Here is a 26,876-nt window from a genome sequence, read left to right on the forward strand (position 1 = left end):
CCGTCAGTCTCCATTGGTGAGAACTTGGGAGAAAGGAGCTTGAGCTGCAAGGGAGGAGGGGACACCACTCGGTGTTGCAGCCTCAGGGGAGCATCTGCGGCCAGAAGGGGAGGGCAGCAAAGAGAAGGAAATGCTTCTTGTCTAAATTTCAAATATTCTTGTTGAACCACAAGAAAGAAAACTATTTTTAAAAGAGGAGATAATTAAAAAAATCAGGAGGAAATGATCAACTTTCTAGAGTCAACAATGTAGTAAACACAGGCTATCATTTTCAGAAAACACACCAAGCACGACCAGGTGAGTGTGCAGAAATTTATTCATCAAATACTATGGAACAAATGTTGCCCTTCACGTGCATCTCAGCAGATTTTAAAAGTCAATAGGAATTAAACCTTGTGATTTCCCCAGAATCTGGTAACAGGGAGCAGAACTGACCAGCCATACCCTGTCACCTCTCCTGCCTTGTAGGACCCACGGCTGGCACTAGGACAAGAACCTGTGATGACCGTGCAGATGACATTCCCAGCATCCTTTCCTTTCTACTCTCTGAGCATTTCACCAAAAGACCCATCATTCCACATGACCAAAGCCATAAAAACAGAAATGGTGTCCTTCCAGAGTATGATTGCAGGATTTGGAAATACTGGGACAAACAGAGAATTAGGCAGATCTAGGAAGAAGGAGAAGGTTTCTATGCAACCAATCAGAAAGCAGTATGAAAGTTGGCAGCTCAGAGGACAGTGAGGATGGTGAGCCTCAACTAGGAGCAGTGTTGTGAGCATGACTGAGGAGCAGCCTTGCTGTGGCTTAGTCAGGCCTTGGATGTGCTATGCAGCTTGGGAGCTTGGACCTCATGTGGGATATTGGGAGGTTGCTGGATCTAAGAAGTGGAGTCTATGGGAGGTCCCAGGCCTGTCCCATCTGTGTTCTGGCTTCCTTTCTCTTAATGTGGCCTCCCCCTTCTAGCAGGCACTTCCACCATGGTGACGTTGATGTAGAGGGGATACAGACAGGGTCTATCAGGTGGGTGTCTAGAGCATCCCCCATCCCCAGTCCTCTGAGCTGCACTGAAGAAGAGGTCACTAAGTGAGGCTGTCAATGACCTGGATGAGCTCCTGCAACCTCTGCTCCAGGTCCTGAGCCTTCTGCCTTAGCTCTGCAGCAGACTCTGTCTTTGCACCCTCATGCAAATGCTTTGACTCTTGTATAAGGCTGACCACATCCAGCACAAGGTAGAGACCTGCGGTGGTTGCATCCTTGATCCGCTCTCCTTTGGTCATTGCCAGAGCTGTGCCTTTAAAGGATTTCTCTACCTGTCTAGTGTTACCCAATGACACCTTCTCTATTGCTTGGCGAGACTTAGCGAGGTTGATGGCATCAATGTTAGTCTTCATGTCTTTCAGTTTCTTGAAGGAACTCTTAAATACGGAAGCAAACTCGGGTGTGTTCTTCTCCAAAACTTTTTTAATGACCTCCCCTTTGTCCTGGCTGGTTGGCACCTGCTGGCTGGCTTCAGATTCTGCTAACTCTGTGCTGATCTTTTCCACAAGGCTTGTAGACACACTAGTCACTGCTGCTGCCGCCCCCAGTCCCAAGCCTGTGGCTGAAAGCCCCAGACTGACTCCTGCTGTTACAGGTGCCAGAGCGTGACCAAGGATGGTCAGGACTCCGGACACAGCACTGGTAGATTTGGCCACCACTTGTGTGATGGTGCAGTCCCTGTGCACATTGTCAATCCTGTCTGCAAGGGCGCGCAGCTTCCTGATCTGCTGCTCAAGCTCCGGTTTCAGCTGAAGATAAACGCTTAAAAGTCTTCTGTTCTGTTCATCTTTCTTTTTCCTGTGACAGGAGAGGACAACTGAGTGAGGAAGACAGCTTGTAGTTTAGATCTGTCCTGTGGAAAACACAGAGCATCTGCTCTGAATGAAATGTCAGAGAGTGTTACAGTTGTACAGGATCTTTCTTATAGCTACAAGAACACTTGACACACCGCAATGTCTTGAATTGTTAAAAAGACAGTGGGTTAAAACCCATCCTAATGTGTCTTTTTAATTTTTCATTTTATTTTGTATTAGTATTTTGCCTGTGTGCGTGTGTGTGTGTGTGTGTGTGTGTGTGTGTGTGTGTGTGTGTGTTTGTCTGTGTGTTTATCATGTGTATGCCTGTTGCCAGTGGAGGGTAGAGGAAGGCATCACATCCCTAGGACTGGCTTTAGAGTCTGTTGTGAGCTATCATGAGGGTCCTGGGTATTGAATATGGTTCCTCTGGAAGAGCAGCCAGACTTCTTAACCACTGAGCAATCTCTAGTCCCTTATCACTCCTCTCTGTTGCTAGACATTTAATAAAGATGCCTTACCCTCCAGGTCAATGTTATCACTACTAAAATACTTCTCTGTAGGAACTCTAAACAAACACAGAAAAGTGGATTTAGAGGAAAAAAATACTGCTTTGTTTTAGGAAAAGTTACTATTTTCTGAAGAGTTCACTGTCCCCAAAGAAAATTTTTCTATGACCTCAGTTGCTGAGACATGCCCTGTGTCCTGCTGGTCGGAGATGTCCATGTTTCCTGGAGGACTTCTGTTCTGAGAGATTGCAAAGTGCACATTCCTAAGAGGGAAACCCTATATGGGAATTCTTTTTTCACTGCAGTGCTGTGTACATGTGTGATCTGGTGGGGCAGCTCACAGCTGAGATCCATCCACTCAAAACACAGGACAGAAAGTTCTTTTCCAGCTGTGAGCAGAAGACAAAGAAACCAGAGTGGATTCCTCATTGACATGTGTGTCCCATCGCCAAGAAATCTCTCTGTGCCTTTGCACCTGTTTTTGTAGCAGGTAAAACTGAGCGGAGAGTTCAGAACACATAGGTTCCCTCGACTCCCCAGCAGGATTTGTCAGCCTGAAAAAGACAATGTGTGGTGGGATTTTGATTTCATTTCTGACCTTCAGGGGAACCAGACACTAAAAGCATGGACTCCAGGAGGGAGGCAGACCCCGGGTCCCTCTGGGTCTGTGTATGTCATTAAGGACCAACACTCTTCTGGACACTGAGGCTTACGTTGACAAACATTTTCCTAGAGTAAACGTTACTTACATCTAAATACCTTCCACAGTGTGGATCTGTCTTGGTTTTCCATGCCTTTCCTGTACATGATGGGTGTGCCCTGTCTAGGCTTGTCAAGAATCCTGCCAGGTTGTGAGACTGCCCTACCTTTGATACTCAGTACTCAATCAGGTTCCTGTGTTTAACTTCCGCAGTCTTAGGCCTTGACTCCCCTCAGGAGGATTCCTGAGGTCAGCTGCCCAGTGCCCCTACTCTCTGCTGTCTACTGCCCCTCACTCAGCTTGTCCTCTAGAGTGCCCAGCTGAATGTATATCCAGAACTGTTCTGTCTCTTTCCTTAGAGCAACTGTCCTGAACAACATCTTCTTGACTGTTAACTTATATCAGAATAATTGTTCTTTCCCATGGGAGCTTTCTTGGTGTGTGACACTCCATGTGAACTCTCACATGACTGCACCGTGTCCTGAGGACAACAGTAGAATCTCCCTGAAATCCCTTGAAGAGGACTGTGGATGTGGCTAAGTTGGTAAATTGTTTGCCACGCAATCACTGGACCTCAATTCAGTCTTCCAGAGTCCACACAGAGAACCCAGGTGCTTGACATGGCCTTGATTCCTGCTTGGGGATGCAGAGTCATGAGGATCCTTGGTATTCTCTGGTCAGCTAATCTAGACAAATTGATGATATCCAAGTAAATAAAGGTAATTGTTTTTCAAAGGGCTGGAGAGATGGCTCCTCCATTCAGACTGTGTCACTTCCAGAAAATGTGAGTTTGGTTCCCAGCCCCCACGATTTGTGGCTCAGTGCTCAAGGGAGTCTGATGTCCTCTTTTGACCTTTATTGATAATACTGTGTATTAGGGACCTCACTCAGGCCCTTAATTAATTTCAATACTTTGTTCCCTTAAAGTCTCAATGTCTAAATACAGTCACTTGGGCATAGGGCTTTCCCAAACTAGTTTAGGGACACAACTCAGTCCTTACCACTAGTGACACCATTAAAATATCTCATGTGGGAGTTGGGGATTTATTTATTTATTTGTTTGAGACAAGGTTTCTCTGTGTAGCTTTGTGCCTTTCCTGGAACTCACTTGGTAGCCCAGGCTGGCCTGGAACTCACAGAGATTTGCCTGGCTCTGCCTCCCGAGTGCTGGGATTAAAGGTGTGCACCACCACCACCCAGCTAAGTTGGGGATTTAGCTCAGTGGTAGACAGTTTGCCTATCAACCGCAGGCCATGGGTTTGGACCTAAGCTCTGTAAAATAAATCTCATGTGGCAGGCGCTCAGAAACACATCTGTACCACTGGTCTCTGATGCCATTCAAGCTGTTATGCACTGTCCCCCAATCTTGTTCATTTCTTTTTCCCAACGAGAGAGAAAAAACTTCAATGAATCTGTGGATGCATACCTCCCTGTCTTCTCCTGCAGGCCCTTCTGGAGTTCGTCTTCATCAACTTTCAATGAACACCTGCTATGTTCTGGGCACTTCCTTTGTGCTGGCCTGTGTCTGGAGGCCAACAGAAAATTCTCCCTTAAAGCCCTAGATGCAGCCTGAGGATGTGACTAAGTTGGTAATGTGTTTGCCATGCACAGTAGACATGAGTTCTGTCTTGCAGTGGCCACATAGAAAAGCCAGGTGTAACATTTTTTTTTTAAATCATACTACAATTACTCTGATACCCAAACCACACGAAGATGCAACCAAGAAAGAGAATAACAGACCAATCTCTCTCATAAACATCGTTGCAAAAACACTCAATAAAATACTGGCAAACCAAATCAAGAACATCTCAAAACAAATCATCCACCATGATCTACTATGCTCCCTCCCAGTGATACAGGGATGGCTCCACATATGAAAGCCTGTCAATGTGTTCTACCATATAAACAAAATGAAAAAACAAACCCACATGATCATCTCATTAGATGCTGACAAAGCCTTTGATGAGATCCAACACCCCTTCATGATAAAGGTCTTGGAGGGATCAGGGATACAAGGAACATACCTAAATGTAATATAAGCAATACACAGCAAGCCGGCAGCCAACATCATTGGAGAGAAAGTGAACGAAGCTGCTACTTTCACAGCCTGGAGCTTCAGGTCCTTCATGCTCCTTGTGTCCAGAGGTACTCAACCACAGACTCAATGAAGCCTCTTCTCTCTAAATGGGAAGGAAAAGGAATATGGTTAGAGGACTGTGCATTGGCGCTTGAATGGATTTGGGAACTAGCTTTGTAAATGTGGTTCTGAGCATCTGTCCCTTGAGGTAAATTTTGATGTCACTAGTGTTAGGAGCTCAGTTGTGTCCCTTAACTCATTTGTAAAAGCTCTAACCACTAGTGACTGTATTTTTTAGATAGAGCTGCTAAGGCACCAAGTGAGGTTGTGAGTGAGGTCCCTAATCCATAGCATTAGGGACCTTATAGCAGCCAGAAAAATCTCCCTCCCACCCTTTTATGGTGCTATTTTATTTGTGCTGAAATGTGATTTTATTTGTATGTTAATAAAGTTGCCTGGGATTCAGAGCTAATAGCAAGCCATAGCAGAAGTCTGGCAGTATTAGCACACACCCTTAATCCCGATCACATGACAGGCAGATCTCTGTGTGTTCATGGACATAACCAGCATGGAGACACAAGCCTTTAATCTCAATACCAACCATAGAAGAGCTGGAGGTCTGTATAGACAGGCAGTGATGAGGAGGTCATCTGGTTGGGTTTACAACCAATGAGAAGGCAGAACAGAAAGTCAATAAAAAGACAGACACACGGGAAGTAGGTCTCTTTCTGAGGGGAAGGATGGCAGTGCCAGTGAAGGGTAAGAAAGGATTTTTAGTATCAGCTCTTAGCTACTGCTCTGACCTCTGGAGCTTTTAACTCTGCATTTGGCTCTGTGTTTCTTATTTAATAAGACTGTTACATCTACACCCTTTCCCCACTTCTCTATCTCCCCCCTCCTTTCTCTCTTTTCCTGCCTCTCTTCTTCCCTCCAGACACATAAGAGAGTCCATGGGCCAGCACAGGGTACAGCCTCCTTCTGTCCACCAGGAAGACAGAGCTCTCCAGTGCCAAATATCACACTTGGATTGTGTATATCGGATTCTAGGGCAGTGAGGAAAGACACATTTTCTTTTTAAGTCTCCTACCCAGTGTCACTTGGAGATGTCATCCTGAGAAGATCAATATACCAGGGAGGTGTCATGGTGTTTTGCAGAGATGTGTATCGTTTTTAACTCAGAACAAGTAGGAGGTGAGTCCCTCATCCCCATGAAGAAGGAGATTCTAGAAATGGCTTCCATTTACTGGGTGCTTGTGGCATGGACCTTGAATGTGACTTTTTCCCTTGATTTTTATTTTATGTATAGGAATATTTGCCTGCTTGTATGCATGTCTATGCAGTGTGTGTGTGTGTGTGTGTGTGTGTGTGTGTGTGTGTGTGTGTTATCTAGGGCCCACATTTGAAAGAAAACACTCAGTATTTGTCTTCTAAGTCTGACTTATTTTGTTCAAAACGCTGACCCACAGTTCCATCCATTTTCCTGCAGACAACATACTTTCATTCATCTTCAAGGCTGAATGAAATTCCATAGTTAGTACATCACATTGTCTTTATGCATCCATCTGTGGATGTGCAAGATTGCTCCTTCCATATCTTAGTTACTGTGAATCACACTGATAAACCAGGATGCACCAGCACCCCTCTAACACACTGATGGTGGTTCCCTTGGGTGTTCACCCTTGAGCAGGGTAACTAGGTCTTATGGAATTTCTATTTTCATATTTTTGAGAAATCTCCATACTGATTTCCACAGTGGCCAGACGAACTTACATTTCCATGACGAACACGTGTCCCTCTCCCTGGCTATCTGTTGCCTATTTCCTTAATGAGAGCAGCGCTGAGCGAGGACATGACTCTGCAGTTTTTTCTCTCTCATTCGTCAACACGACTGCTGTGCTGTGTGGGTTGGCCAAGTGTTGAGCAAATGACCTGACTGCCTAAGCAGCAGAGGTGGGGAGGAAGCCAGTGAACAGGGGGCTTGGAGATTGGTGTGGATCCAGGGCTGGTGTAGGGTGTTCCTGGGCAGAGTCACTCCTGAGTGGAGGTTTTAGTTCCTGTTTTGCTGCTGTTGTTGTTGTTTGTAGCTTGCTTAATGTGAAAGTGAGTAATGGGGAGAAATGACCCTCTGTATTAGTCCACAGGCACATACTTAGCTAATGTGTGTGAGTCGTCAGTGTTGACTTGTGAGGACTTGGACCCAGGACACGCTAATCGACATCCCACTTTCAGATAACTGATCTCCACTATCTTAAAAACACAACTGTATATCCTCCTCTTTGTATTACATATGTGCATAATAGTATGTGTGTGTATGTTGTAAATGCTTCTTCTGTTTCCACAGCACTGCCTTGTGCCAAATACTGGGTCTTCATCTTAGTAAGTTCGTGGAGTCCTTTGTGACTCCCAGGGACCACACCCTCTTTGCTTCTGTGATTTCCTTGTCCTATCAGGACCTGGAGTCCTACCTGGCCCTGGTCCTGCTGTGTGCTGCCTTTGACATTTGCTCTTCTCCCTGACTCCTGGAGCTTGTGCTGTTCCTAATCATTATGTAAATGTAATGTAAAGCATGTTCTCGTTGCCTGTTAGTGCCCCATTTGAGATTATTTCCTTATGCTGTTTGTAAAAGTAGAAGAACTGTGTTAAAGGGTGTTAACATCTAACACAGGCACTGTGTGAGGATGCTCATTCCTTCCTCTGACCAGTCCTCAGTATCTTCATAAAGACACACAATCTGCACTGAGATTGCCTGAAGCTGAGGAAGGAATGAAAACATGTTTGGCAGTGTGGGTCGGAGGCATCAGCTCCTCCTGGGACCTGACCAGGATGAGAGTGAACGACCTGTTGATATGGTGAGAGCTGAAGATAATGGTGTCTCACTCTCCGGAGTGCACTCTCCCCTTATAACTGATGACTCAGTGTTCTTGCCCAAACCTTAAAGTATGCACCTAGTCCAGACTGGCCTCAGACTCACTATGTAGACTAGGACAACTGTGAACTCCAAATCTTAGGTCTGCCCCACCCAAGTGTTAGGATCCCAGGCAGTGCCACCCCCCAAGCCTTCCCATATTCACATGAAATCAAAAGGAGATAGAAAGAGAATATTTCAAAAACCACAAGAGGAAGTCAGGGTTTGAGATATGACAGCTGTTCTGAAGTCCCCTCCGCAATGTGAGACCCAGGGTCAGCTCCTCAGGACCAGCATCCTTCCTGTTCAATAATCCTAACTGGAACTTGAGACAATAGTGAACAGAGATGGAGTCATCTCTTCATTAACAGGTTTAAAAAAGTCACATTAATATAGACATCTATCTTAAAACTAATTAATTTACTGGCCAAGGAATTTAAACATCTGGAAGATGCCATTGATCCAGCTCTGGGAACACATCCCCACGGTAGCTGTTGGGCTGTGGAAGGTTGTGGAGTTTTGTAGGACAGTCAACAACACCCACTCAAGACTGTAATATGCCCAGGTGGGGCCACAGCCACCCACACGTCTAGCAGGCAGACAACAGAGCTAGTCCAAAGAAGCCTTGTACAGGGGTGAGAATAGCTTGCTTAAGGAGAAAGTGGGTGGTGGAGAGAATTGACACTCTGTATTAGTCAGTGTTCTCTAGAGTAATAGAACTTAGAGAATAAATCTCCCTTTATATATCGAAAAAAGATTTCTAGAATGACTCACAGGCTGTGGTTCAGCTAGTCCAACAATGACTGCCTATGAATAGAAGGCTGAAGCCTCCAGTAGCTGCTCAGTCCACAAGACTGGATGTCTCAGCTATGAGACCAAAATGAGCCATCTTAGAAATAAGACCAAAATGCTTTCACCCTAAAATTAAAGCCTAAGATTTCTCTTTTTGGGAATAGGCCATTAGTTACTGAAACCAGTCAGTTCAGAATCCAGAAACCAGGAAGTGTAAAAGTACAGAGTCACAAGATAGTCATGAGGTAATGCCTGCTGGACTGTGGAATGTCCTCTCCCTGGTTTCCAGGGCAACTGACCACAGAAATTCCCCCACATGAGGGCAGCCAATGAGAAATGGTGGCGGGCAACCACTCCGTTAGAAGTAATTTCTAGAAGTCCCTAGAAGTGATTCAATCAGAATTGTACCCATACTAGCACCCCTAAATGATGTAACCTTGTGATTTTTCCCTTTAAAAGCTGAGCTTGCAGATAGGTAGGCACTTCCTCCAGCCTCCACTGCTTTGGATGTATTGGACGAAGTCCCTGCCTAGGCTTGTATTGCTTTTGGATATCCAGAATTCAACCTTGCTTTTGCATTCCGGCATGCTCATCTTTGGTGGTCTCTCTGGGGGTCATGATCTGGGCACAACATCAGCTGCTCTTCAGTATATGCTGGAATCCTGAAGGAGGCTCTAAGGCCAGTGAAAAAATGGACCTGCTATCGAGGTCAAAGCAAGCAGGCAAAGATAAAAAACTTCCTTCTTCCGTGTCCTCATATGGGCTTCCAGCAGAAGGCGTGGCCTAGGTTAGATTCAGGGCTTCCCTCCTCAGAAGATATGTAGTGAAGGCATATCTTCCTACCTCAAAGATCCACATTAGAAGTGGGTCTTCTCATTTCAAATTAAGCAAAAATCCCCCCACAGGTGTGCCCATATTTGGGTTTTAATTTAATTCCAGATGTAGTCACGTTGACAACCAAGACTAGCTTTCACATGTCTCAACCAGATCCACTACCTCCAGGGGGTGCTCTGGCACCCAGACACAGAAATGGTTAGGAAATCAGCCCTTTTGGAAACTTGTGGGACAAAGGTTGAATCTTGTGGGACAAAGGGTGAATCTTGATGGACAAATGTAGAGCTAAGTGCGACAGGAAACTATGTGTGCACCTGTGTTTACGTGTGCTGTGTTGGGATGTTGTTTAAATTAGTTCAAATGAAAAAGTTTATTTTCACTATCTATACCCTAAGTCCTTGATAGTTCTGGGATCCTGGGTGTGGGATCCTCTCGCCTCTGAACATCTCTGGGATCATAAAGAAGCTCAGGCTTCCTGGTACCCACTTTCCCATGGCATCTGTGGCATGTGTGCCAGACATCAGGGCACCAAGGAGAACAGTACCCTGCTAGGATATGCAGAGCAGCTAATCCTCACTCTATCTGATGAAAAAGAGAGATTCTGAGAGGAAAAGTACTGAATTCGATGTCACACAGCTAATTCTGACTTTGAGGGAAAAAGTGATTTCTTTTCAAAGTTCCAAAATTTCTAGAATATAATTGACTTGTATAGACACATAGGTTGCCCCTACCTGGACTCTGCCCTTTGATCTTTCAAATATACAGGATTGTGCACCTTGCTCTCCAGGTCCCCAGGCTGACACTCTTTCTACCCAACAAAGAGACTGAAGAGAGGCTGGCTAAGACCAAGGGCACAGGCTGAACATCAGCTGCTATAATTCCTTCTAGTACGTGGAACAGGACACGCTTTTCTGGACTTCAGTTTCCACTGTGGAATCTGGCACATATAACATGTTCTGAGACAGACATGGTGCAGTCTATGTGGCAATATCTTAGGGCTACCTCCAGGATGGTCAAGACCCAAGGATGGGTGGACTCTGGGTTCCCTGTTCTCTCTATTCACATCCTTCAGTTCCTCCATTTCCCAGAGGTCACTCAGAACAACCACTTTCCCTCTGAGGTGCCCTAGTCATGTTTCAGGCAGTCTGAAGCCATCTGTGAGGTGTCCCACAGTCTCTTGTGCTGACTTCTGAGAGAGAGGAAAACACCCAGATTCCAACCTGGATGCAAGTTCAGCCACAGGCTGATGAACTGTGACCTGGACCAATTCCTAAACCACTTTAATAAAATTCAACAATAGTCCCTTTAAAGATATTTCCATACTTAAGAAGAACCTTATTTTGGCTGAGTGAGGTGGGACACAGCGGTCCTGAGCAGTGTGTCCGAATCCCAGCTGCACATCTGAGTCACAGCTAGAGGCAAGCTCGGGGCCAATGTCCCAGCCTGAGAAGGGCAAGTGGAGTCACACCTGCTGAGCAGCTGATGATCCCGTGGACGCCCCAGACAAGCCACTCACCTGCTGCCACCCTCAGTCTTGCCTTCTCCCCAGACCCACTCGGAGGAGCGACCTCACGCCCTTCTCATCTCATAGTGTTGGATGAATGTCTGTGGTCTCAGCCACCACTGACTGTGGGACCCTCTATTGATCACTCCCCAGCTCTGCTGGGCATGGTGCCTCTTCCGTGTACAAACCGTTTCCTGTGCCCTCACCTCTCTTCTTGGGGGCACAGAATGTGACTTCAAGGTCAGTAACAAATGTGGATGGTGCTAATCAAAATTTCCAGATGAATCTCAACTGAGCCTTCTAAGATTCTAATTAGCTAATGAGAACTTCAATAGCTGTGGAGAAGTTGGAATGTTGCAGATCAAGGGCCTAATGACATTGTGTCTCTGACTGTCTTTAGTCCTTTGAATATCTGTTCCCCGCCACTGTTGTGTTGGATTTAGCATCCCTTGACTAAGAGATAAAAACCACTTGGGATGTATTAACTTAGCTGACCACTAGCTTCCACCAACCCTCAAGCTAAAAACATAGGCAGACGGCATGTGAGGCTTATAACAGTGTCAGATGCTTCCACAAATGTCCTGGAAATGTGTTCATTTATGGCTTTTTTTCTTCTGTTACTATCACAGCTTCATGAAATGGTAACCATGTTGAAAGACAGATTTGCGGTAACCTAACTCTGTGTTCCTGGGCCATGGTCCATTCTATTTGGCTCCAGATCAACACTGCCTTATCCTCTTTGAGGTGAGAGTTGGATTTTTGGGTTGACAATGATAATGAGCAGCTGCCTTCCATCCCTAAGTCCACGCTTGGAACTTGATGTCAATTCCTGTCATTCTTTGTCCCGTCATGGATTCAGCTGATGTCCCAGGTGGAGAGAGGGTTCAGTTCACCCTGGTTGTGTATCTCCTTCCTGTGAGGCAGGACCTAGCTCATGATAGATAGTAAGAAAAAGGACCCATGGTGAAAGCTCTAAGCGCTGTGCTCTGGCTCAATGATATTAGGCTGACTGTTCCCTCCCATCCTCCCCCAAAGCTCTTAGGAACACACTAAGGCATTATTTGTTTCAGGTGGTTTGCCACCAAGGCCACTGTTCCTTTCCCACCTTAACCCTTTGCTATCCTGATAGTGCCTACAGCTGAAACTGAGTACACACACACACACACAAAAAAAAAAAACCCTGCAAGGTAAGGTCAACTTTCCAGAGTTCTTCCTCTACAGGTAAAACAATTCAGACTGGGTCTGACATCTGAAGGCCCGCTGCTCTGTGTGACCACTGCAGATTAAATGCTGCTCTTGTCTGATAGCCAAAGACTGATGCTTCTCCACCCCATGACCCACATAACCCTCCAACAATGTCTAAGTATGCCTCTGTCATTTTAATTGATGTAAAACTCATCTAAATTACACTTCCCACTCAGTTATCCTTCTCAGATCTCTGAGGACATTGATAGCTAACTGCAGCTTCAAGGAGGACACACACTCAGCTGCCTGGTCAGTCCATTTCCTATGTACAGTTTCCTTGCTGACAGGCTTCACACTAAGAAAGATTTAGAGTTGCTGCAGGTCTAAGGAAGTAATTTAAGGCACATAAATCCAGGACATACTTCAAGACAAGTCTGAAATTCCATCAGGTCCTGTGGTGCCTCACACAGACCCTGCTCTAATACACAAACCTTGACTCCTCCTTAACCTCCTCCTTTAAAGGTTTTTCCTTTTTCACTCCCTGCTCCTCATTCCTCCTGTCCTATTCCTTACTAGAAAGGGATGTCCTCTCCAAAACTGACATGATTTATCTTTTACCCTTACAACAGCTCCCAGGACACCCCTGCATCTCTCCTCCTCCTTTCCTCAGCCTCATTTGTACACCCCCACTCTATAAATCCCCAAATCTCCTACCCCATCCTCTCACACACAAGAGGGTCCTCTTCCTTCTTTTCTGTCTACACATTTTGCCCCCATGGATGGTTGCACCTTCCTATCAGATGGCCACATCAGACTGACCCATGCATTATCTAAAGACAATAATCACACCAACCTAACAGCTGGTCAAGCTGCCCTATGACACATCTCACTTCCTCCCAGACTACTCTACCACATTACCCAGATAACAACATACCCAACTTTCCGTCGACCAAGGTAACTCTCCTAACCCTCTGGTTCCTGCTTCCTCAAGATCACCTGTTCCTCACAAATCTCATCTCTCTTCTCACACTCTTCCTTTTCCTCTGCCCAAATAATTGTCAAACATAAACCGCCACTGGCTCCCCTATAATCACGAACGATGGAGATGTCCTCAGATATCAAACATTCTGAACAAATCCCAGGCTGGACCAATTCTAACCCCAGGTGTCCAGCAATCAGAGCAAACATTCCAGAAAACTATGTGCAGGTCACAGAAGCAGCTGGAAGCAGCTGAGTTTTAATGCAGAAGGAGGGAAGGGATCGACTTTCCAGTCATTCTGCAGTGGTCAAGCAATCCCGAGTCCAGTGACGCCAGAGAGCACTCTGACATCCAGAACGTATGCTGCAGGGGTGGGGACAAGGGAGGCACTCGGCTTCCTGGAGCTAGGTCTGACTGCATAATGCAACTTATGTGTGTGTGTGTGTGTGTGTGTGTGTGTGTGTGTGTGTGTGTGTGTGTGTGTATGCATGCCAACCTCCACTTGGATACACCAGAGCCCCTGTCCTTTCCACTCACCCCCTAACAGTTGAGTAGAGAGCAGGTGAATCCCAGAAGGAACGAGGCTGCCAGCCACCTACCTACCTGTTCAGCCCCTGTCCCAGAATCTTGGTCAAGTCCCTCTCTTCTGAAGCCTCAGTTTTTTCACAGGGTCTGACCCAGAGTGGGGGTTCAGAGATAGATTGCATGAGAAAATCCCAGGGTCCCTGTGTCTCTAAATCAGCCCTTGTCCCCATTCTGCTAAAGTCAGAGCACTCCAGAGCCAGCTTTCTGTGTCCAGCCCGAAGAACAGAGAGGCTTGGTCCCATCTCATTGTTTCCTCCAGTTCTCAGTGGAGGGACACTGACAGCGGACATTTCTCTGAGGTCTCCTGGTCAAGTCTCCGGCATCCTGTGCACACACTGAGCCTCCATAAGTTCTATGGTCTCCTCAGAGGAGTCCCTCATCCTGTCTTGTGCTTAGGGCAGATGGAAAAGGGGAGCGGCTCGACCCCAACCTGCCTACAAGGTCAGCTTCATTGCTACTGTATGACCTGAGGCAGATGCCTAACCTTGCTGAACTTAGCAACAAAATGGGTCCATAATCCTCTTTCAGAGTGGCTGTGTGGGTATGCAGGTGTGAGAGCTTAGAGATCCCCCAACTTACCAGGAATCTTCAACGGGCAGAGTTTGGATGGGACTGGACAGTCCTTAGCTGTGTGCACACCGTGACCAGCTGTGCATCTAAGTGATAACAGAACACAGTGTCCTGCTGATATACCCAAACCAGAAAGTGAAAGAGAAAGAGAAAGCACCACTTACAAGGAACTCTCCACTAACACTACACGGGAAACTTGTTGCTTGCTGGATGCTACCCCTCATCCCAAGCTCCCTGCTGACCCCACTCAAAGGAGTGACCTTTGGCCTGTCATTCTAGGTTCTTCCTGATTGAACCCAATTCACACGGGGGTCTCCGTGGTCTGGAGGGAAAAGACCTGCTGCCACAGACTAGGGGACTCTCCACAGATCACTCCCTCCTGGGTTCTGTTCATGGCTCCCTTCCCCACCTGCAGCCTCAGCATGCCCCCCCCCCAACTCCTTGGTCCTGTTGATGCCCACTGTGGTGCTGCCGAGGATGAGGTGCAGGGCACATGGACATCTGCTTTCCTGGGTTCTCCTTCCAGGAGCCTCTACTCGGAATCACTAAGTATCACATCCTCTCAGTGCAACAGACCCCAAACCTTAGTAGGTCTCGAGACATTAGCACAACTGACTCCATGATGGACGTAGCATTCAGGCCATAAAACTCAGCTAATAGGCAGCACCACCTGACAAAATGAATACAAAGTCCATGTTTCTCCCAGAAGTCTCTGGATGTGCTAACATTGATTTTAGCATCTGAAGATCTGCTCCTGGCTAACTGTTCTTGTTACCTGAAGAATGTCAACCCAGGATATGGGTTTTGTGCTTAAAGCTCAACCTGAGAAAGACTCAGGGTTACACTGGGATTCTGAACACTGGTGTAGTAGCTGGCGGGCTAACAAACACTTTCTATTGGCTTAAAGCCGAGTCTGAATAGTCTTCTCTGGTGGACACCCCACAACATTTCTGGAGATCCCTAGTGACACCTGGGGGGTCTCAGAGTGGGAGTGAGCCCCAGTCCCCATGGAGAGGAGGGGAGGGGCCGGGATCTTGTGCAAGGAGGGCCCTGACATCTGCAGAGTGCACACAAGGGGGAGAAATAGTTTCTCAAGCCACACACTCCCTCTATCAGCCCCTCTTCCTCTAAGCAGCCCCTGGGGATGGGAAAAGATCACCTGGGCTAAAGAGGAAGTTCCACAACTTCGTCTTTCATGATTTATGTGTCCTTTCCAACAAATAATCTGTATAATTGGAAAACTCAAAACCTACCTTCTCTGAAAAAAGTAGTCTCCCTGCCCCAGACCTTGTAGGGTGGGGGTTCGTGCAGGACAATTCTGCCTCGACAGAACAGATTTTCCCTTCTGTCCAACACTGACCAATGACAAATTTAAATAATGTTTGCTGGGTCCATTTTAGAAGGATTAAGGACCACTGCTGAAAAGATTTCCCCTGTCACTCAGTTGGCCCCAGATATTAGAAAATAGTTATAAAAATAAGAAAAATTTAAAGATATAAGTAGGTTCCAGTTGCTGGAGTACCTCAATTTCGTTTAGCAACAGAGAACAGATTGAGAGATGAGAACTTTTGCAAAAACTGAAAGCCACCGTCACCTTCTCTGATGATGAGACAGTTAGACTTACACATACCCAGCAAAATGTTGGTGTCTTACCTGTGTCAGAAGAACATCTCCTAGTTGAAAGTTCTGTTGTCCTGCTCCCAATCAAAGGATAAAGGTGGACTATATATTTCAGATTTACAATTCCTGGGGACATTGGCAAAAAACAACCCCTCAGGACTGGCCCAACACCAACTTCCTACAATTGTTCAACTAATCAGTTCATCTACTTTCATGCAGATTAAACAACACCCAGTGACCCTGGAAACACAAAGGAAAAGTGTGGTCCACATTGCCAAGTTTAGAGAAACAGGCATCCTGGAGTCCTGCCAGCCAGCCTGGAATTCCCCTCTCCTGCCTGTGAAAAAACATATTTTTACTTTTACAAGGACAGACCCAGAGAGAGGTTACAGTGTTGTTTGAATCCCACCTCCATCAGAGGTTTCCCTGGGACCACACGCTTGCAATATATACTCTTACCATACCTCCTCCTGGCCCCTAAAACTAAATAAATTACAAAAGGGCCACTGAGGGACGTCTTCAAGAGTTACAGACCTTGGGCTACAGTATGTCAGCTAAGAAAGACCAACTTTGTTTATTACAATCTACCTTCCTTGGCTACTAGCTGAGTCCGTGGAAATAGCAAGGCCTCAGCCCAAGGAGGGGAGGTCACTGACCCCCTAATCTGGACAGACACTGACCAAGAGGCATTTGAAGCTCTAAAAACAGCTCTGACTTCAGTTCCAACCCTAGCACTTCTGGAAGTCTCCAAACCTTTCCATCTGTTTGTCCACAAAACAAAAGACATTACAAAAGGTGTTCTGACCCAAACTTTGGGGCCATCTGTGACATACCTTTCCAAACAATTTGACTCTGTAGCCACAGGATGGGCATAGTGGGCACCTGTCTAAAAGATGTGGTGGCTACTATTAATCTAATGAAAAACAACAACAACAACAACAACAACAAAACAAATCAAGTTAACTCTGGGTCAGGATTTTACAATCACAGCATCCCACACTGTTGAGGCTCATCTCTGAGGAACACAAAAATGCAGGCTGTCTAATGCTCATTTAACCCAGTACCGGGCCTAACCCTGGACCACCTTCCAGTCCAGTTTGAGAAGCCCACTGCCTTCAATCCTGCTACCCATTTGCCTGATTTCAACACACAGGTCCTCATCCATGATGGTCATAAGAAGAAGGATGAACCAGCTACATGGGACTGCAGTAGTTACTTTAACTGTAATGTTTTTAGCCCAAGCCAGGTCCCTCAGCCCAGGGAGCAAAGCTGATTGACCTGACCCAGGTTCAGATGGGAAAAAGGAAAGTTCATCACATATACATGGACAGTCACTATGCTTTTACTACTGTGCATATCCACAGTATGATCTGTAGAGAAAGATGACCTATGAGGGGAAAATATTAAATACAAACAGAACATCTTGGCTCTCCTCTTAGAGGCTATTGGCTCTCCCCTAGGAATACATGTGGCCATGTTTTCTGGTTTACAGTGATTATTGACCTTGTTTCTTTTGTCAAGTTGTCTTGCATTGAAATCTGTCCCCTTTTATTCGCATGTTTTTAGCTAGACAGTCAGAGGACATCAGTGAGATGTAGGACCTATAAAGGATCCACATGAGTTGCTGGCTAGCAGATGAGGGAGTGGAATAGGGATCTCTAACCTTGGGTCTGTCCCACCTGAACATCCTGAAGATCTACTGAAAGAACAGCTCAGTTGACCAGTGAGTGACATGCCAAGAAATGTCACTCAGGATGGCTGTCACTTAAGAGTTGAGGATGATCTAGAGGTAATTTTAACCCAATGGAATGTGACCTTGATGCAATGGGAAACATCAGCTGAAAGAACTCTAAGGGGAGCTGTGTGGACACCAGCATCTCCTAGCGGAGGGGTCAGAAGCCAAGATGTCTGCCACCATGGTCATCCTATCACAGTCAATATACTGGAGAAGAGGTATGGCCCCAGAACAGCATTCACCTCTCTGTTGGTCTCCTTTCTATAGGGGCTGGAATCTTCCTAATGAGCATGTGATTGGAGGCTTCTGAAATCATCTTTCTGGTCAGCATAGACAAACCTCCCATGATGTAAAGCTCTGGAAGAGAGTAAGCACACTATGTTGATGGCCCTGGGTTCCTTCCTGGGAGTGATGGACAGCCACTGCTCCCAGATGATTATAGTCTGGCCACTTGTACCCCAAGAACATATGGCTTGTCTTGATCATTAGGGAAAAACCTGGCCCTAGATAACAAGTGTCATTTCAGGAAGGTTCCAAGTGTAATATATATATATTACAACTTGTAATGTAATTCTCAGTCTTTGTTCTATGTCCGGTGGTAGAACTGCACATAAGGAGAACAGAGTCTAACTCATGAATGTAATATTTTGTGTCGAAGTGCAGATGACTTTACCCTCAGTTTGCTGCATGTGGGATCATCAGGAGCACCAGGCACATTTGCTGAGTGAAGACAGTAGCTTTTGGATTAAACCACAGTGAGACGACCCAGAATTGACCCAGAAAAGCAGGAAATAACACCGAAGACTTTCTGCTGATTATTGTGAAAGTTGCCTACAAAGTTCAGTCAGGAAGAGGATGTGGCCTCATGTTCAGTAGTTTCCTGAGTGGGAGAGGGGACTGGTTATGAAAGTCACATCACCAGGCAGCTCTGCAGCAAGTTTTAAAGGTACCGTCCAGTCTACCCCCCTGTACCCCTGAGTTAGAAGACATAGGAGAGTTGGCAGGTGTCACTGTCATGTCATAGGAAAATCTCAAATCCACTGCAACCAGTGTGGTGGATCACCCCAGATATACAGAACCACATCATCTAGCCAGTCTACTTCTGAGTCAATGCACAGAAGCAACAAGGAAAACAGAGACATGGACGGATGTCTGTTCTCCCACATCCATAGCGACTTGATTGATCCCAGTCAAAGGCACAGCCTAGATGTTCATCAGGAGATGAACAGACCTGAGAATGTGACAGTGTGTCGAATGGAAAATCTCTCAGCATTAAATGGCAGCAAATTCTGACACCCCCCGTCCCACATGATGAAGCCTGGGGACATCAGCTTCGAGAGTCCTATGGGGAGGTCAGATCCTGCAGGGGAGGAGGCAGTGGTGTTTGCAGAGGTTGTGGAGAGAAGTTATTATATAAGGGTCCAGTGTCAGTCCACAGATCAGGTGATCTGGAGATGTTGCTCCCACAGTAGGAATGCGGCACACACACACACACACACACACACACACACACACACACACACACACACACACAGCACAGTGCTTACAGTGGTGGGCCAATATGTATTTTAACACAGCTTCAAAAATCTAATTTTTTTCTTTGAAAACATTATTCTCTCATACAATACATCCTGATGGCATCCTGCCTTTGCTCCCCTTCTTCCAGTCTCCCCTCCCCCCAATTTCCCTCTCCCTCAGAACCACTGCTCCTCCATTTCCCTTTCAGAAAGAGCAGGCCTCACAGTGATATCAACCAAACGTGGCATAACAAGATGCAGTAAGACTGGGCACAAACCCTCATATCAAGGCTGTAAGCAACCCAGTAGGAGGGAAGGGGTCCCACAAGCAGGAAAAAAATAATCAAAGACACCCCCTCTCTCACTATTAGGACTCCACAAAAACACCAAGCTAAACAACCATAGCATGTCCACTGAGGACCTTAGTGACCCATGCAGGCTCTGTGAGCCCCTTTGAGCCCTGGTTAGTTGATTCTGTGGGCTGTGTTCTCCTGTGTCCTTGACCCCTCTGGTTCCTACAATCCTTCCTCTCCTTCTTCTGGAGGGTCCCAGGAGCTCTGCCTAATATTTGGGTGTGGGCCTCTGCATCTGCTCGTATCAGCTGCTGGGAAAGCCTCTCTGATGACAATGGGGGTAGACACTGGTCCTGTGAGTATAGCAGACTGTCATTAGGAATCAGGTCACTGACTTTCTTTTTGTGGCAGTCCTGTTTGGTTCTACCCTAGGTCTGTGAGTCTTCTAGCCTCCAGTTCCTGCCCATCCAGGCAGTGTTGGGCATGGGCTCCCTCTTGTGGCTTGGGCCTCAAGTTAGACCAGTCACCTGTTGGCCACACCCACCAACTCTGAGCCACCATTGTCCAGTGCATCTTGCCAGCAGGACAGGCTGTGGGTCAAAGGTTTGTGGCTGGATTGCTGTCCCAGTCCCTCCACTGGGAGCCTTGCCTGGTTACAGAAGATGGCAGGTTCAGGCTGCATGTTCTCCATTACTAGGAGTCCTTTCTAGGGTTACCCTCATAGGTTCCAGGAAGTTTCCACTAGTTTCCAGTCTGTCTCTTAAATTGTACTTATTCCAGCCGTCTCTCCTAGTGCTCCCTCCTTCACCCCCCTCTCTCCCACGTGTTCCCCCCTGTTCCCATCCCCACCTGCCCTCAAATCCACTCACAAATCTATTCTATTTCCCCTTCCCACAGAGATCTATGTCTCTCTCCTAGAGCCCTCCTTGTTACTTGGCCTCTCTGTGTCTCTTTGCAGAGATTGCTTGGGAAAGGCTCTGACTAGAGTGGTTTAACTTATTGAACAGTAACATTCTGAAAGGTCTATTAGGAAGTGGGGTATTTTTAGAGACAGTGGGTCACTCTGAGCATGTCATAGAATGGTTCATCTTGGCTGTGTCTCCTCCTGTCCCTCCTTGTCACTTCCTGGCTGCCATGTGGTGAACTGCTTTCCTTTGCCATGCCTGCCCAATGAGCTTGACCTCAGGACACACTGCAACTCCACTGATCTGACTGTGTCATTTCCATGTGTTCACAGTCGTCCTTGATTATTCATCACAGACATGGGTTCATAGAGTCATTCTATAAATCCCCAAATCTCCTACCCCACCCTCTCACACACAAGAGGGTCCTCTTCCTTCTTTTCTGTCTACACATTTTCCCCCCACAGATGGCTGCTCCTTCCTTTTCAGATGGCCACATCAGACTGACCCATCCATTGTCTAAAGACAATAATCACGCCAATCTAACAGCTGATCAAGCTGCCCTATGACACATCTCACTTCCTTCCAGACTGCTCTACCACATAACCCAGATAACAACATACCCAACTTTCTGTCGACCAAGGTAACTCTCCTAACCCTCTGGTTCCTGCTTTCTCAAGATCACCTGTTCCCCACAAATCTCATCTCTCTTCTCACACTCTTCCTTTTCCTCTGCCCAAATGATTGTCAAACATAAACTGCCAACTGACTCCCCTATAATCACGAAGAAATGTCCCCAGACATCAAACATTCTGAACAATCAGAGCAAACATTCCAGGAAACCATGTGCAGGTCACAGAAGCACCTGGAAGCAGCTGAGTTTTAATGCAGAAGGAGGGAAGGGATCGACTTTCCAGTCATTCTGCAGTGGTCAAGCAATCCCGAGTCCAGTGACGCCAGAGAGCACTCTGACATCCAGAACTTATGCTGCAGGTGTGGGGACAAGGGAGGCACTCGGCTTCCTGGAGCTAGGTCTGACTGCATAATGCAACTTATGTGTGTGTGTGAGTGTGTGAGTGTGTCGTGTGTGTGTGTGTGTGTGTGTGTGTGTGTGTGTGTGTGTGTGTGTGTGTATGCATGCCAACCTCCACTTGGATACACCAGAGCCCCTGTCCTTTCCACTCACCCCCTAACAGTTGAGTAGAGAGCAGGTGAATCCCAGAAGGAACGTGGCTGCCAGCCACCTACCTACCTGTTCAGCCCCTGTCCCAGAATCTTGGTCAAGTCACTCTCTTCTGAAGCCTCAGTTTTTTCACAGGGTCTGACCCAGAGTGGGGGTTCAGAGATAGATTGCATGAGAAAATCCCAGGGTCCCTGTGTCTCTAAGTCAGCCCTTGTCCCCATTCTGCTAAAGTCAGAGCACTCCAGAGCCAGCTTTCTGTGTCCAGCCCGAAGAACAGAGAGGCTTGGTCCCATCTCATTGTTTCCTCCAGTTCTCAGTGGAGGGACACTGACAGCGGACATCTCTCCGAGGTCTCCTGGTCAAGTCTCCGGCATCCTGTGCACACACTGAGTCCCCATAAGTTCTATGGTCTCCTCGGAGGAGTCCTTCATCCTGTCTTGGGCTTAGGGCAGATGGAAAGGGGGAGCGGTCCGACCCCAACCTGCCTGCAAGGTCAGCTTCATTGCTACTGTGTCTGTGACCTGAGGCAGATGCCCAACCTTGCTGAACTTAGCAACAAAATGGGTCCACAATCCTCTTTCAGAGTGGCTGCTGGTGGAATGCAGCAGTGAGAGCTGAGAGATTCTCCAACTTACCAGGAATCTTCAACAGGCAGAGTTTGGATGGGACTGGACAGTCCTTAGCTGTGTGCACACCGTGACCAGCTGTGCATCCAAGTGATAACAGAACACAGTGTCCTGCTGATATACCCAAACCAGAACGAGAAAGAGAAAGAGAAAGAGAAAGAGAAAGAGAAAGAGAGAGAGAGAGAGAGAGAGAGAGAGAGAGAGACAGAGAGAGAGAGAGAGAAAGAGAGAGAGGATGTCTCACTTCCAAGCCACTTTCCACTGATACAACATTGAAAACATGTTGCTTGATGAACGCTTCCCTCATCCCATGCTCCCTGCTGACCCACTCAAAGGAGTGACCTTATGCCCATCATTCAGGTTCTTCATGGCCGAGCCCATTTCAGAGGGGGTTCTCCATGATCTGGAGGGAAAAGACCTGCCACCACAGACTAGGGGACCCTCCACAGATCATTCCATGTAACCCCTGGGCTCTGTTCATCCCTGCCTTCCCTACCTGCTACCTCAGCACCACCTCCACCTCCTTGGTCCTCTTGATGCCAACTGTGGTGCTGCCGAGGATGAGGTGCACAGCACGTGGACATCTGCTCTCCTGGGTTCTCCTTCCAGGAGCTCCTGCTTGGAATCACTAAGTATCACACCCTCTCAGAGTAACAGACCCCAAACCTTAGTAGGTCTTGAGACATTAGCACAACTGACTCCATGATGGATGCACTGTTAAGGCTGTAAAACTCAGCACATAGACAGCACCACCTGACAAAATGAATATAAAGTGCTAATGCATCAAAGTCCATGGTTCTCCCAGAAGTCTCTGGATGTGCTAACCTTTCTTTAGCATCTGGAGATCTATCTGCTTCTGGTTAACTGTTCTTGTTACCTGAAGAATGTCAACACAGGATGTGGGTTTTGTGTTTAAAAGCTCAACCTGAGAAAGACTCAGGGCTACACTGGGATTCTGAACACTGGTGCAGTTGCTGGTGGGCTAACAAAGACTTTTTATTGGCTTAAACCCATGTTTGAATAGTCTTCTCTGGTGGACATGCCACAACATTTCTGGAAATCCCTAGAGACACTGGGGGTCTCAGAGTGGGAAAGAGTGCATGGTCTAAGTGCTCAAAGGGGATCAGAAACCTGAGATAATCCAGGTCCCCAGGATTCCCTTTGATAAATCCCTGCCTAATGCTTTGGAGGGGTCTGATACCTCCACCAGAAAAGGAAACACACTAGAATGTCACCCTGGAGGTAAGTCTGGTTAAGGTAAGTTCTTCTGTTTAGGACACAAGGAGAGGCCGGACATGGGTACTGCTCAGTGTCCAGGATCTGTGTGAGACATCACCAGACTCCCCTGGGCTGCTCAGGTGTATGAACGTGTGGCGGCCACCCCTGGTTGTCTCTACTGTGTGTCTCTGTATGTGTTTCTGTCAGCTCTATTTCCTTGTATTACCTGACCAATGGCTTTCTCTGATGTGAGACACCCACCTCTCCCTGCTTATGACCTGTGACCTCCTGTTGGGGACCTGAATCCGTTGGTTCTGCTAAGTCACCCAGAGAAACCCAACAACCTCTGCCTGTCCCACACCCAGAGCACTGCCTGGTTTTGTTGCTTGACTCCACTCATGGTTGGAGTGAGTCCCAGGCCCCATGGAGAGCAGGGAAGGGGCCAGGATCTTGTGCAAGGAGGGCCCTGACATCTGCAGAGTGCACACAATGGGGAGAAATAGTTTCTCAAGCCACATACTCCCTCTACCAGCCCCCTTTCTCTAAGCAGCCCCTGGGGATTGAAAAAGTTGACCTGATTGAAAAAGGAAGTTCCACACCTTCCTCTTTCATGATTTATGTGTCCTTTCCAACAAATAATCTGTGTAATTGAAAAACATAAAACCTTCAATACTCTGAAATAAAATAGAAAATCCCCTGAACCATGGGTGGGAATTAGTTCTTCCTGGACAGAATGGATTTTCCCTTCTGTCCAACAATGACCAAGGGGACTTTTAAATAATGTTTGTAGGTTCCTCCCTTTTTTTTAAAAAAAGGATTAACAACAGCTGCTGAAAAGATTTCCCATGTCACCCAGTTGGCCTTCAATATTACAAAAAAGTTATGAAAATTAGAATAATTTTTTTTCCATACAGGGTTTCTCTGTGTAGCTTTGCATCTTTCCTGGAACTCAGTTGGTAGCCCAGGCTGGCCTCGAACTCACAGAGATCCTCCTGGCTCTGCCTCCCGAGTGCTGGGATTGAAGGTGTGTGCCACCACTGCCCGGTTGTAAATTAGAATAATTTAAAGGTATAAATTGTTCCCAATTGCTGGAGGTAGCTCAAAGGGCTTTGGCAATAGAGAACAGATTGAGAGATGAGACCTTTTGCATAAACTGAAAGCCACAGTCACCTTCTCTGATGATGAGACACAGTTAGACTTACACATACCCAGCAAAATATTGGTGTCTTGCCTTCTGCCAAAAGAATATCTCCTAGCCCAAGGATATGCTCGGACTATCTTTTGGATTTACAATTCCTGGGGATATGGGCAGAAACCAAACCAATTACAATTCCTGGCGACTGGCCAAACACCAACTTCCTGTGATTGTTCAACTAATCAGTTTATCTACTTCCATGTAGATTAAACAACACCCAATGACCCTGGAAACAAAAAGGGAAGTTGTGGTCCACATTGCCAGGTTTAGAGAAACAGGCATCCTGGTGCCCTGCCAGTCACCCTGGAATACACCTCTCCTGCCTGTGAAGAAACCTGGAACCTCTGGTTCTCATGAGTCTGATTCTTCCAGAGAAACAGATGTACACCCATGGGCAGAGGTGAGTCAACCCATTTTTGCTTTTACATGGGCAGACCCAGATAGAGGTTACAGTGAGCAACTTACCTGAATCAGGTTGTCCCAAAGATCTGAAAATTCTCCAATCCTGTTTGATGAGACATTAAGTGCTGACCTCCTGCTCGTCCATCAGAGGTTTCTTGGAATCTCACTCTTACAATATATACTCTTACCATACCTCCTCCTGGACTCTAAAGCTAAAATAAATCATAAAAGGGCCACTGAGGGATTGCTGTAAGAGTTAAAGACCTTGGGCCACAGAATGTCGACTAAGAAAGCCCCTGACTTTGTGCATTAGAGAATACTTGTGTACCAGCCGAGGAGAGCAAAAGGAGCCTATCTCAGAGCAGGATTGCTGCCGTCCTTCAGATCCCAGCTCCAAAGACTGAGAGGCAGGGTCGAGAGTCCCTAGGTGTGGACAGGTATTGCTGCCTCTGGATTCCAGAGTCCGTGGAAACAGCAAGGCCTCAGCCCAAGGTGGGGAGGTCATTGACCCCCTAATCTGGACAGACATTGACCAAGAGTCATTTGAAGCTTTAAAAACAGCTCTGACTTCAGCTCCAACCCTAGTACTTCTAGATGTCTCCAAACCTTTCCATCTGTTTGTCCACAAAACAAAAGACATACAAAAGGCGTTCTGACCCAAACTTTGGGGCTATGTAAATGCCCTGTGACATACCCTTCCAAACAGTTGGACTCTGTAGCCACAGGATGACCCACCTGTCTAAGAGCTGTGACATTAGTCTAATGAAAAATAACAACAACAACAAAACAAATCAAGTCTGGGTCAGGATTTTACAATCACAGCATCCCACACTGTTGAGGCTCATCGCTGAGGAACACAAAAATGCTGGCTGTCTAATGCTCATTAGACACAATAATGCGCCCTATTCCTGGACCACCTTCCAGTCCAGTTTGAGAAGCCCACTGCCTTCAATGCTGCTTCTCTTTTGCCTGATTTCAACACACAGGTCCTCATCCATGATGGTCAGAAGATGAAAGATGAACCAGGTACATGGGGCTGGAGTAGTTACTTTAACTGAAATGTTTATAGCCCAAGCCAGGTCCCTCAGTCCAGAGAGCAAAACAGATTGACCTGACCCAGGTTTAAATGGGAAAAAGGAAAGTTCATCACATATACATGGACAGTCATTATGGTTTTACTACTGTGCATGTCCACAGTATAATCTGTATAGAAAGATGGCCTCTGAGCGAAAAACATTGAAAACAAAGAGAACATCTTGGCTCTCCTAGAGGCTATTTGGCTCTCCCCTAGGAATACTTGTGGCCATGTTTTCTGGTTTACAGTGATTGTTGACCAGGTTTCTTATGTCAAGTTGTCTTGCACTGAAATCTGTCCCCTTTTATTTGCATGACTTTAGCTAGACAGAGAACATCAGTAAGATGTAGAACCATGAAAGGGTCCACATGAGCTGCAGGCTAGCAGTGACATGGACCCTCTGCAGAGTACAGAATAGACTGGAGTGTTCACACTCTTGAACAGTCTCTGGGTTGAGCAGTAGGATGGAGCTGCAGACTCACATGGTAAAGGAATGAAGTAGGGGTGTTGATGTAACCAACCGTCTTATTAAATAAGAAACACAGAAACAATGTAAAAGAGAAAGCAGAGAGGTCAGAGCTCAGAGCTAAAATCTCACCCTTCCTCCTGCTGTCCCAGCTTCGCGAAAGAGAGCT

General features: G+C 46.6%; 1 protein-coding gene across 12 annotated transcripts; it reads right to left on the reverse strand.

Moving 5' to 3' along the window:
- Positions 1-300: 300 nt before the first annotated feature.
- On the reverse strand, positions 301-26,876 carry LOC102924115 (apolipoprotein L3-like). Of its 12 annotated transcripts, none has more exons than XM_076556218.1 (5): positions 26,840-26,854; positions 16,129-16,221; positions 14,485-14,589; positions 5,069-5,224; positions 301-1,839 (listed from the first exon to the last, which is right to left on the reverse strand). In XM_076556218.1, the coding sequence occupies exons 4-5, from the start codon at positions 5,170-5,172 to the stop codon at positions 1,083-1,085; spliced, it is 861 nt and encodes a 286-aa protein (XP_076412333.1). In that variant the 5' UTR covers positions 5,173-5,224; positions 14,485-14,589; positions 16,129-16,221; positions 26,840-26,854; the 3' UTR covers positions 301-1,082. The 12 variants fall into 12 exon arrangements, with proteins under 12 accessions (XP_076412333.1, XP_076412335.1, XP_076412334.1 ...); XM_076556220.1 differs by lacking the exon at positions 26,840-26,854 and adding an exon at positions 22,361-22,477; XM_076556219.1 differs by lacking the exon at positions 26,840-26,854 and adding an exon at positions 18,504-18,744.

Source organism: Peromyscus maniculatus, chromosome 20, assembly GCF_049852395.1.
Source record: "Peromyscus maniculatus bairdii isolate BWxNUB_F1_BW_parent chromosome 20, HU_Pman_BW_mat_3.1, whole genome shotgun sequence".
NCBI lineage: Eukaryota > Metazoa > Chordata > Mammalia > Rodentia > Cricetidae > Peromyscus > Peromyscus maniculatus.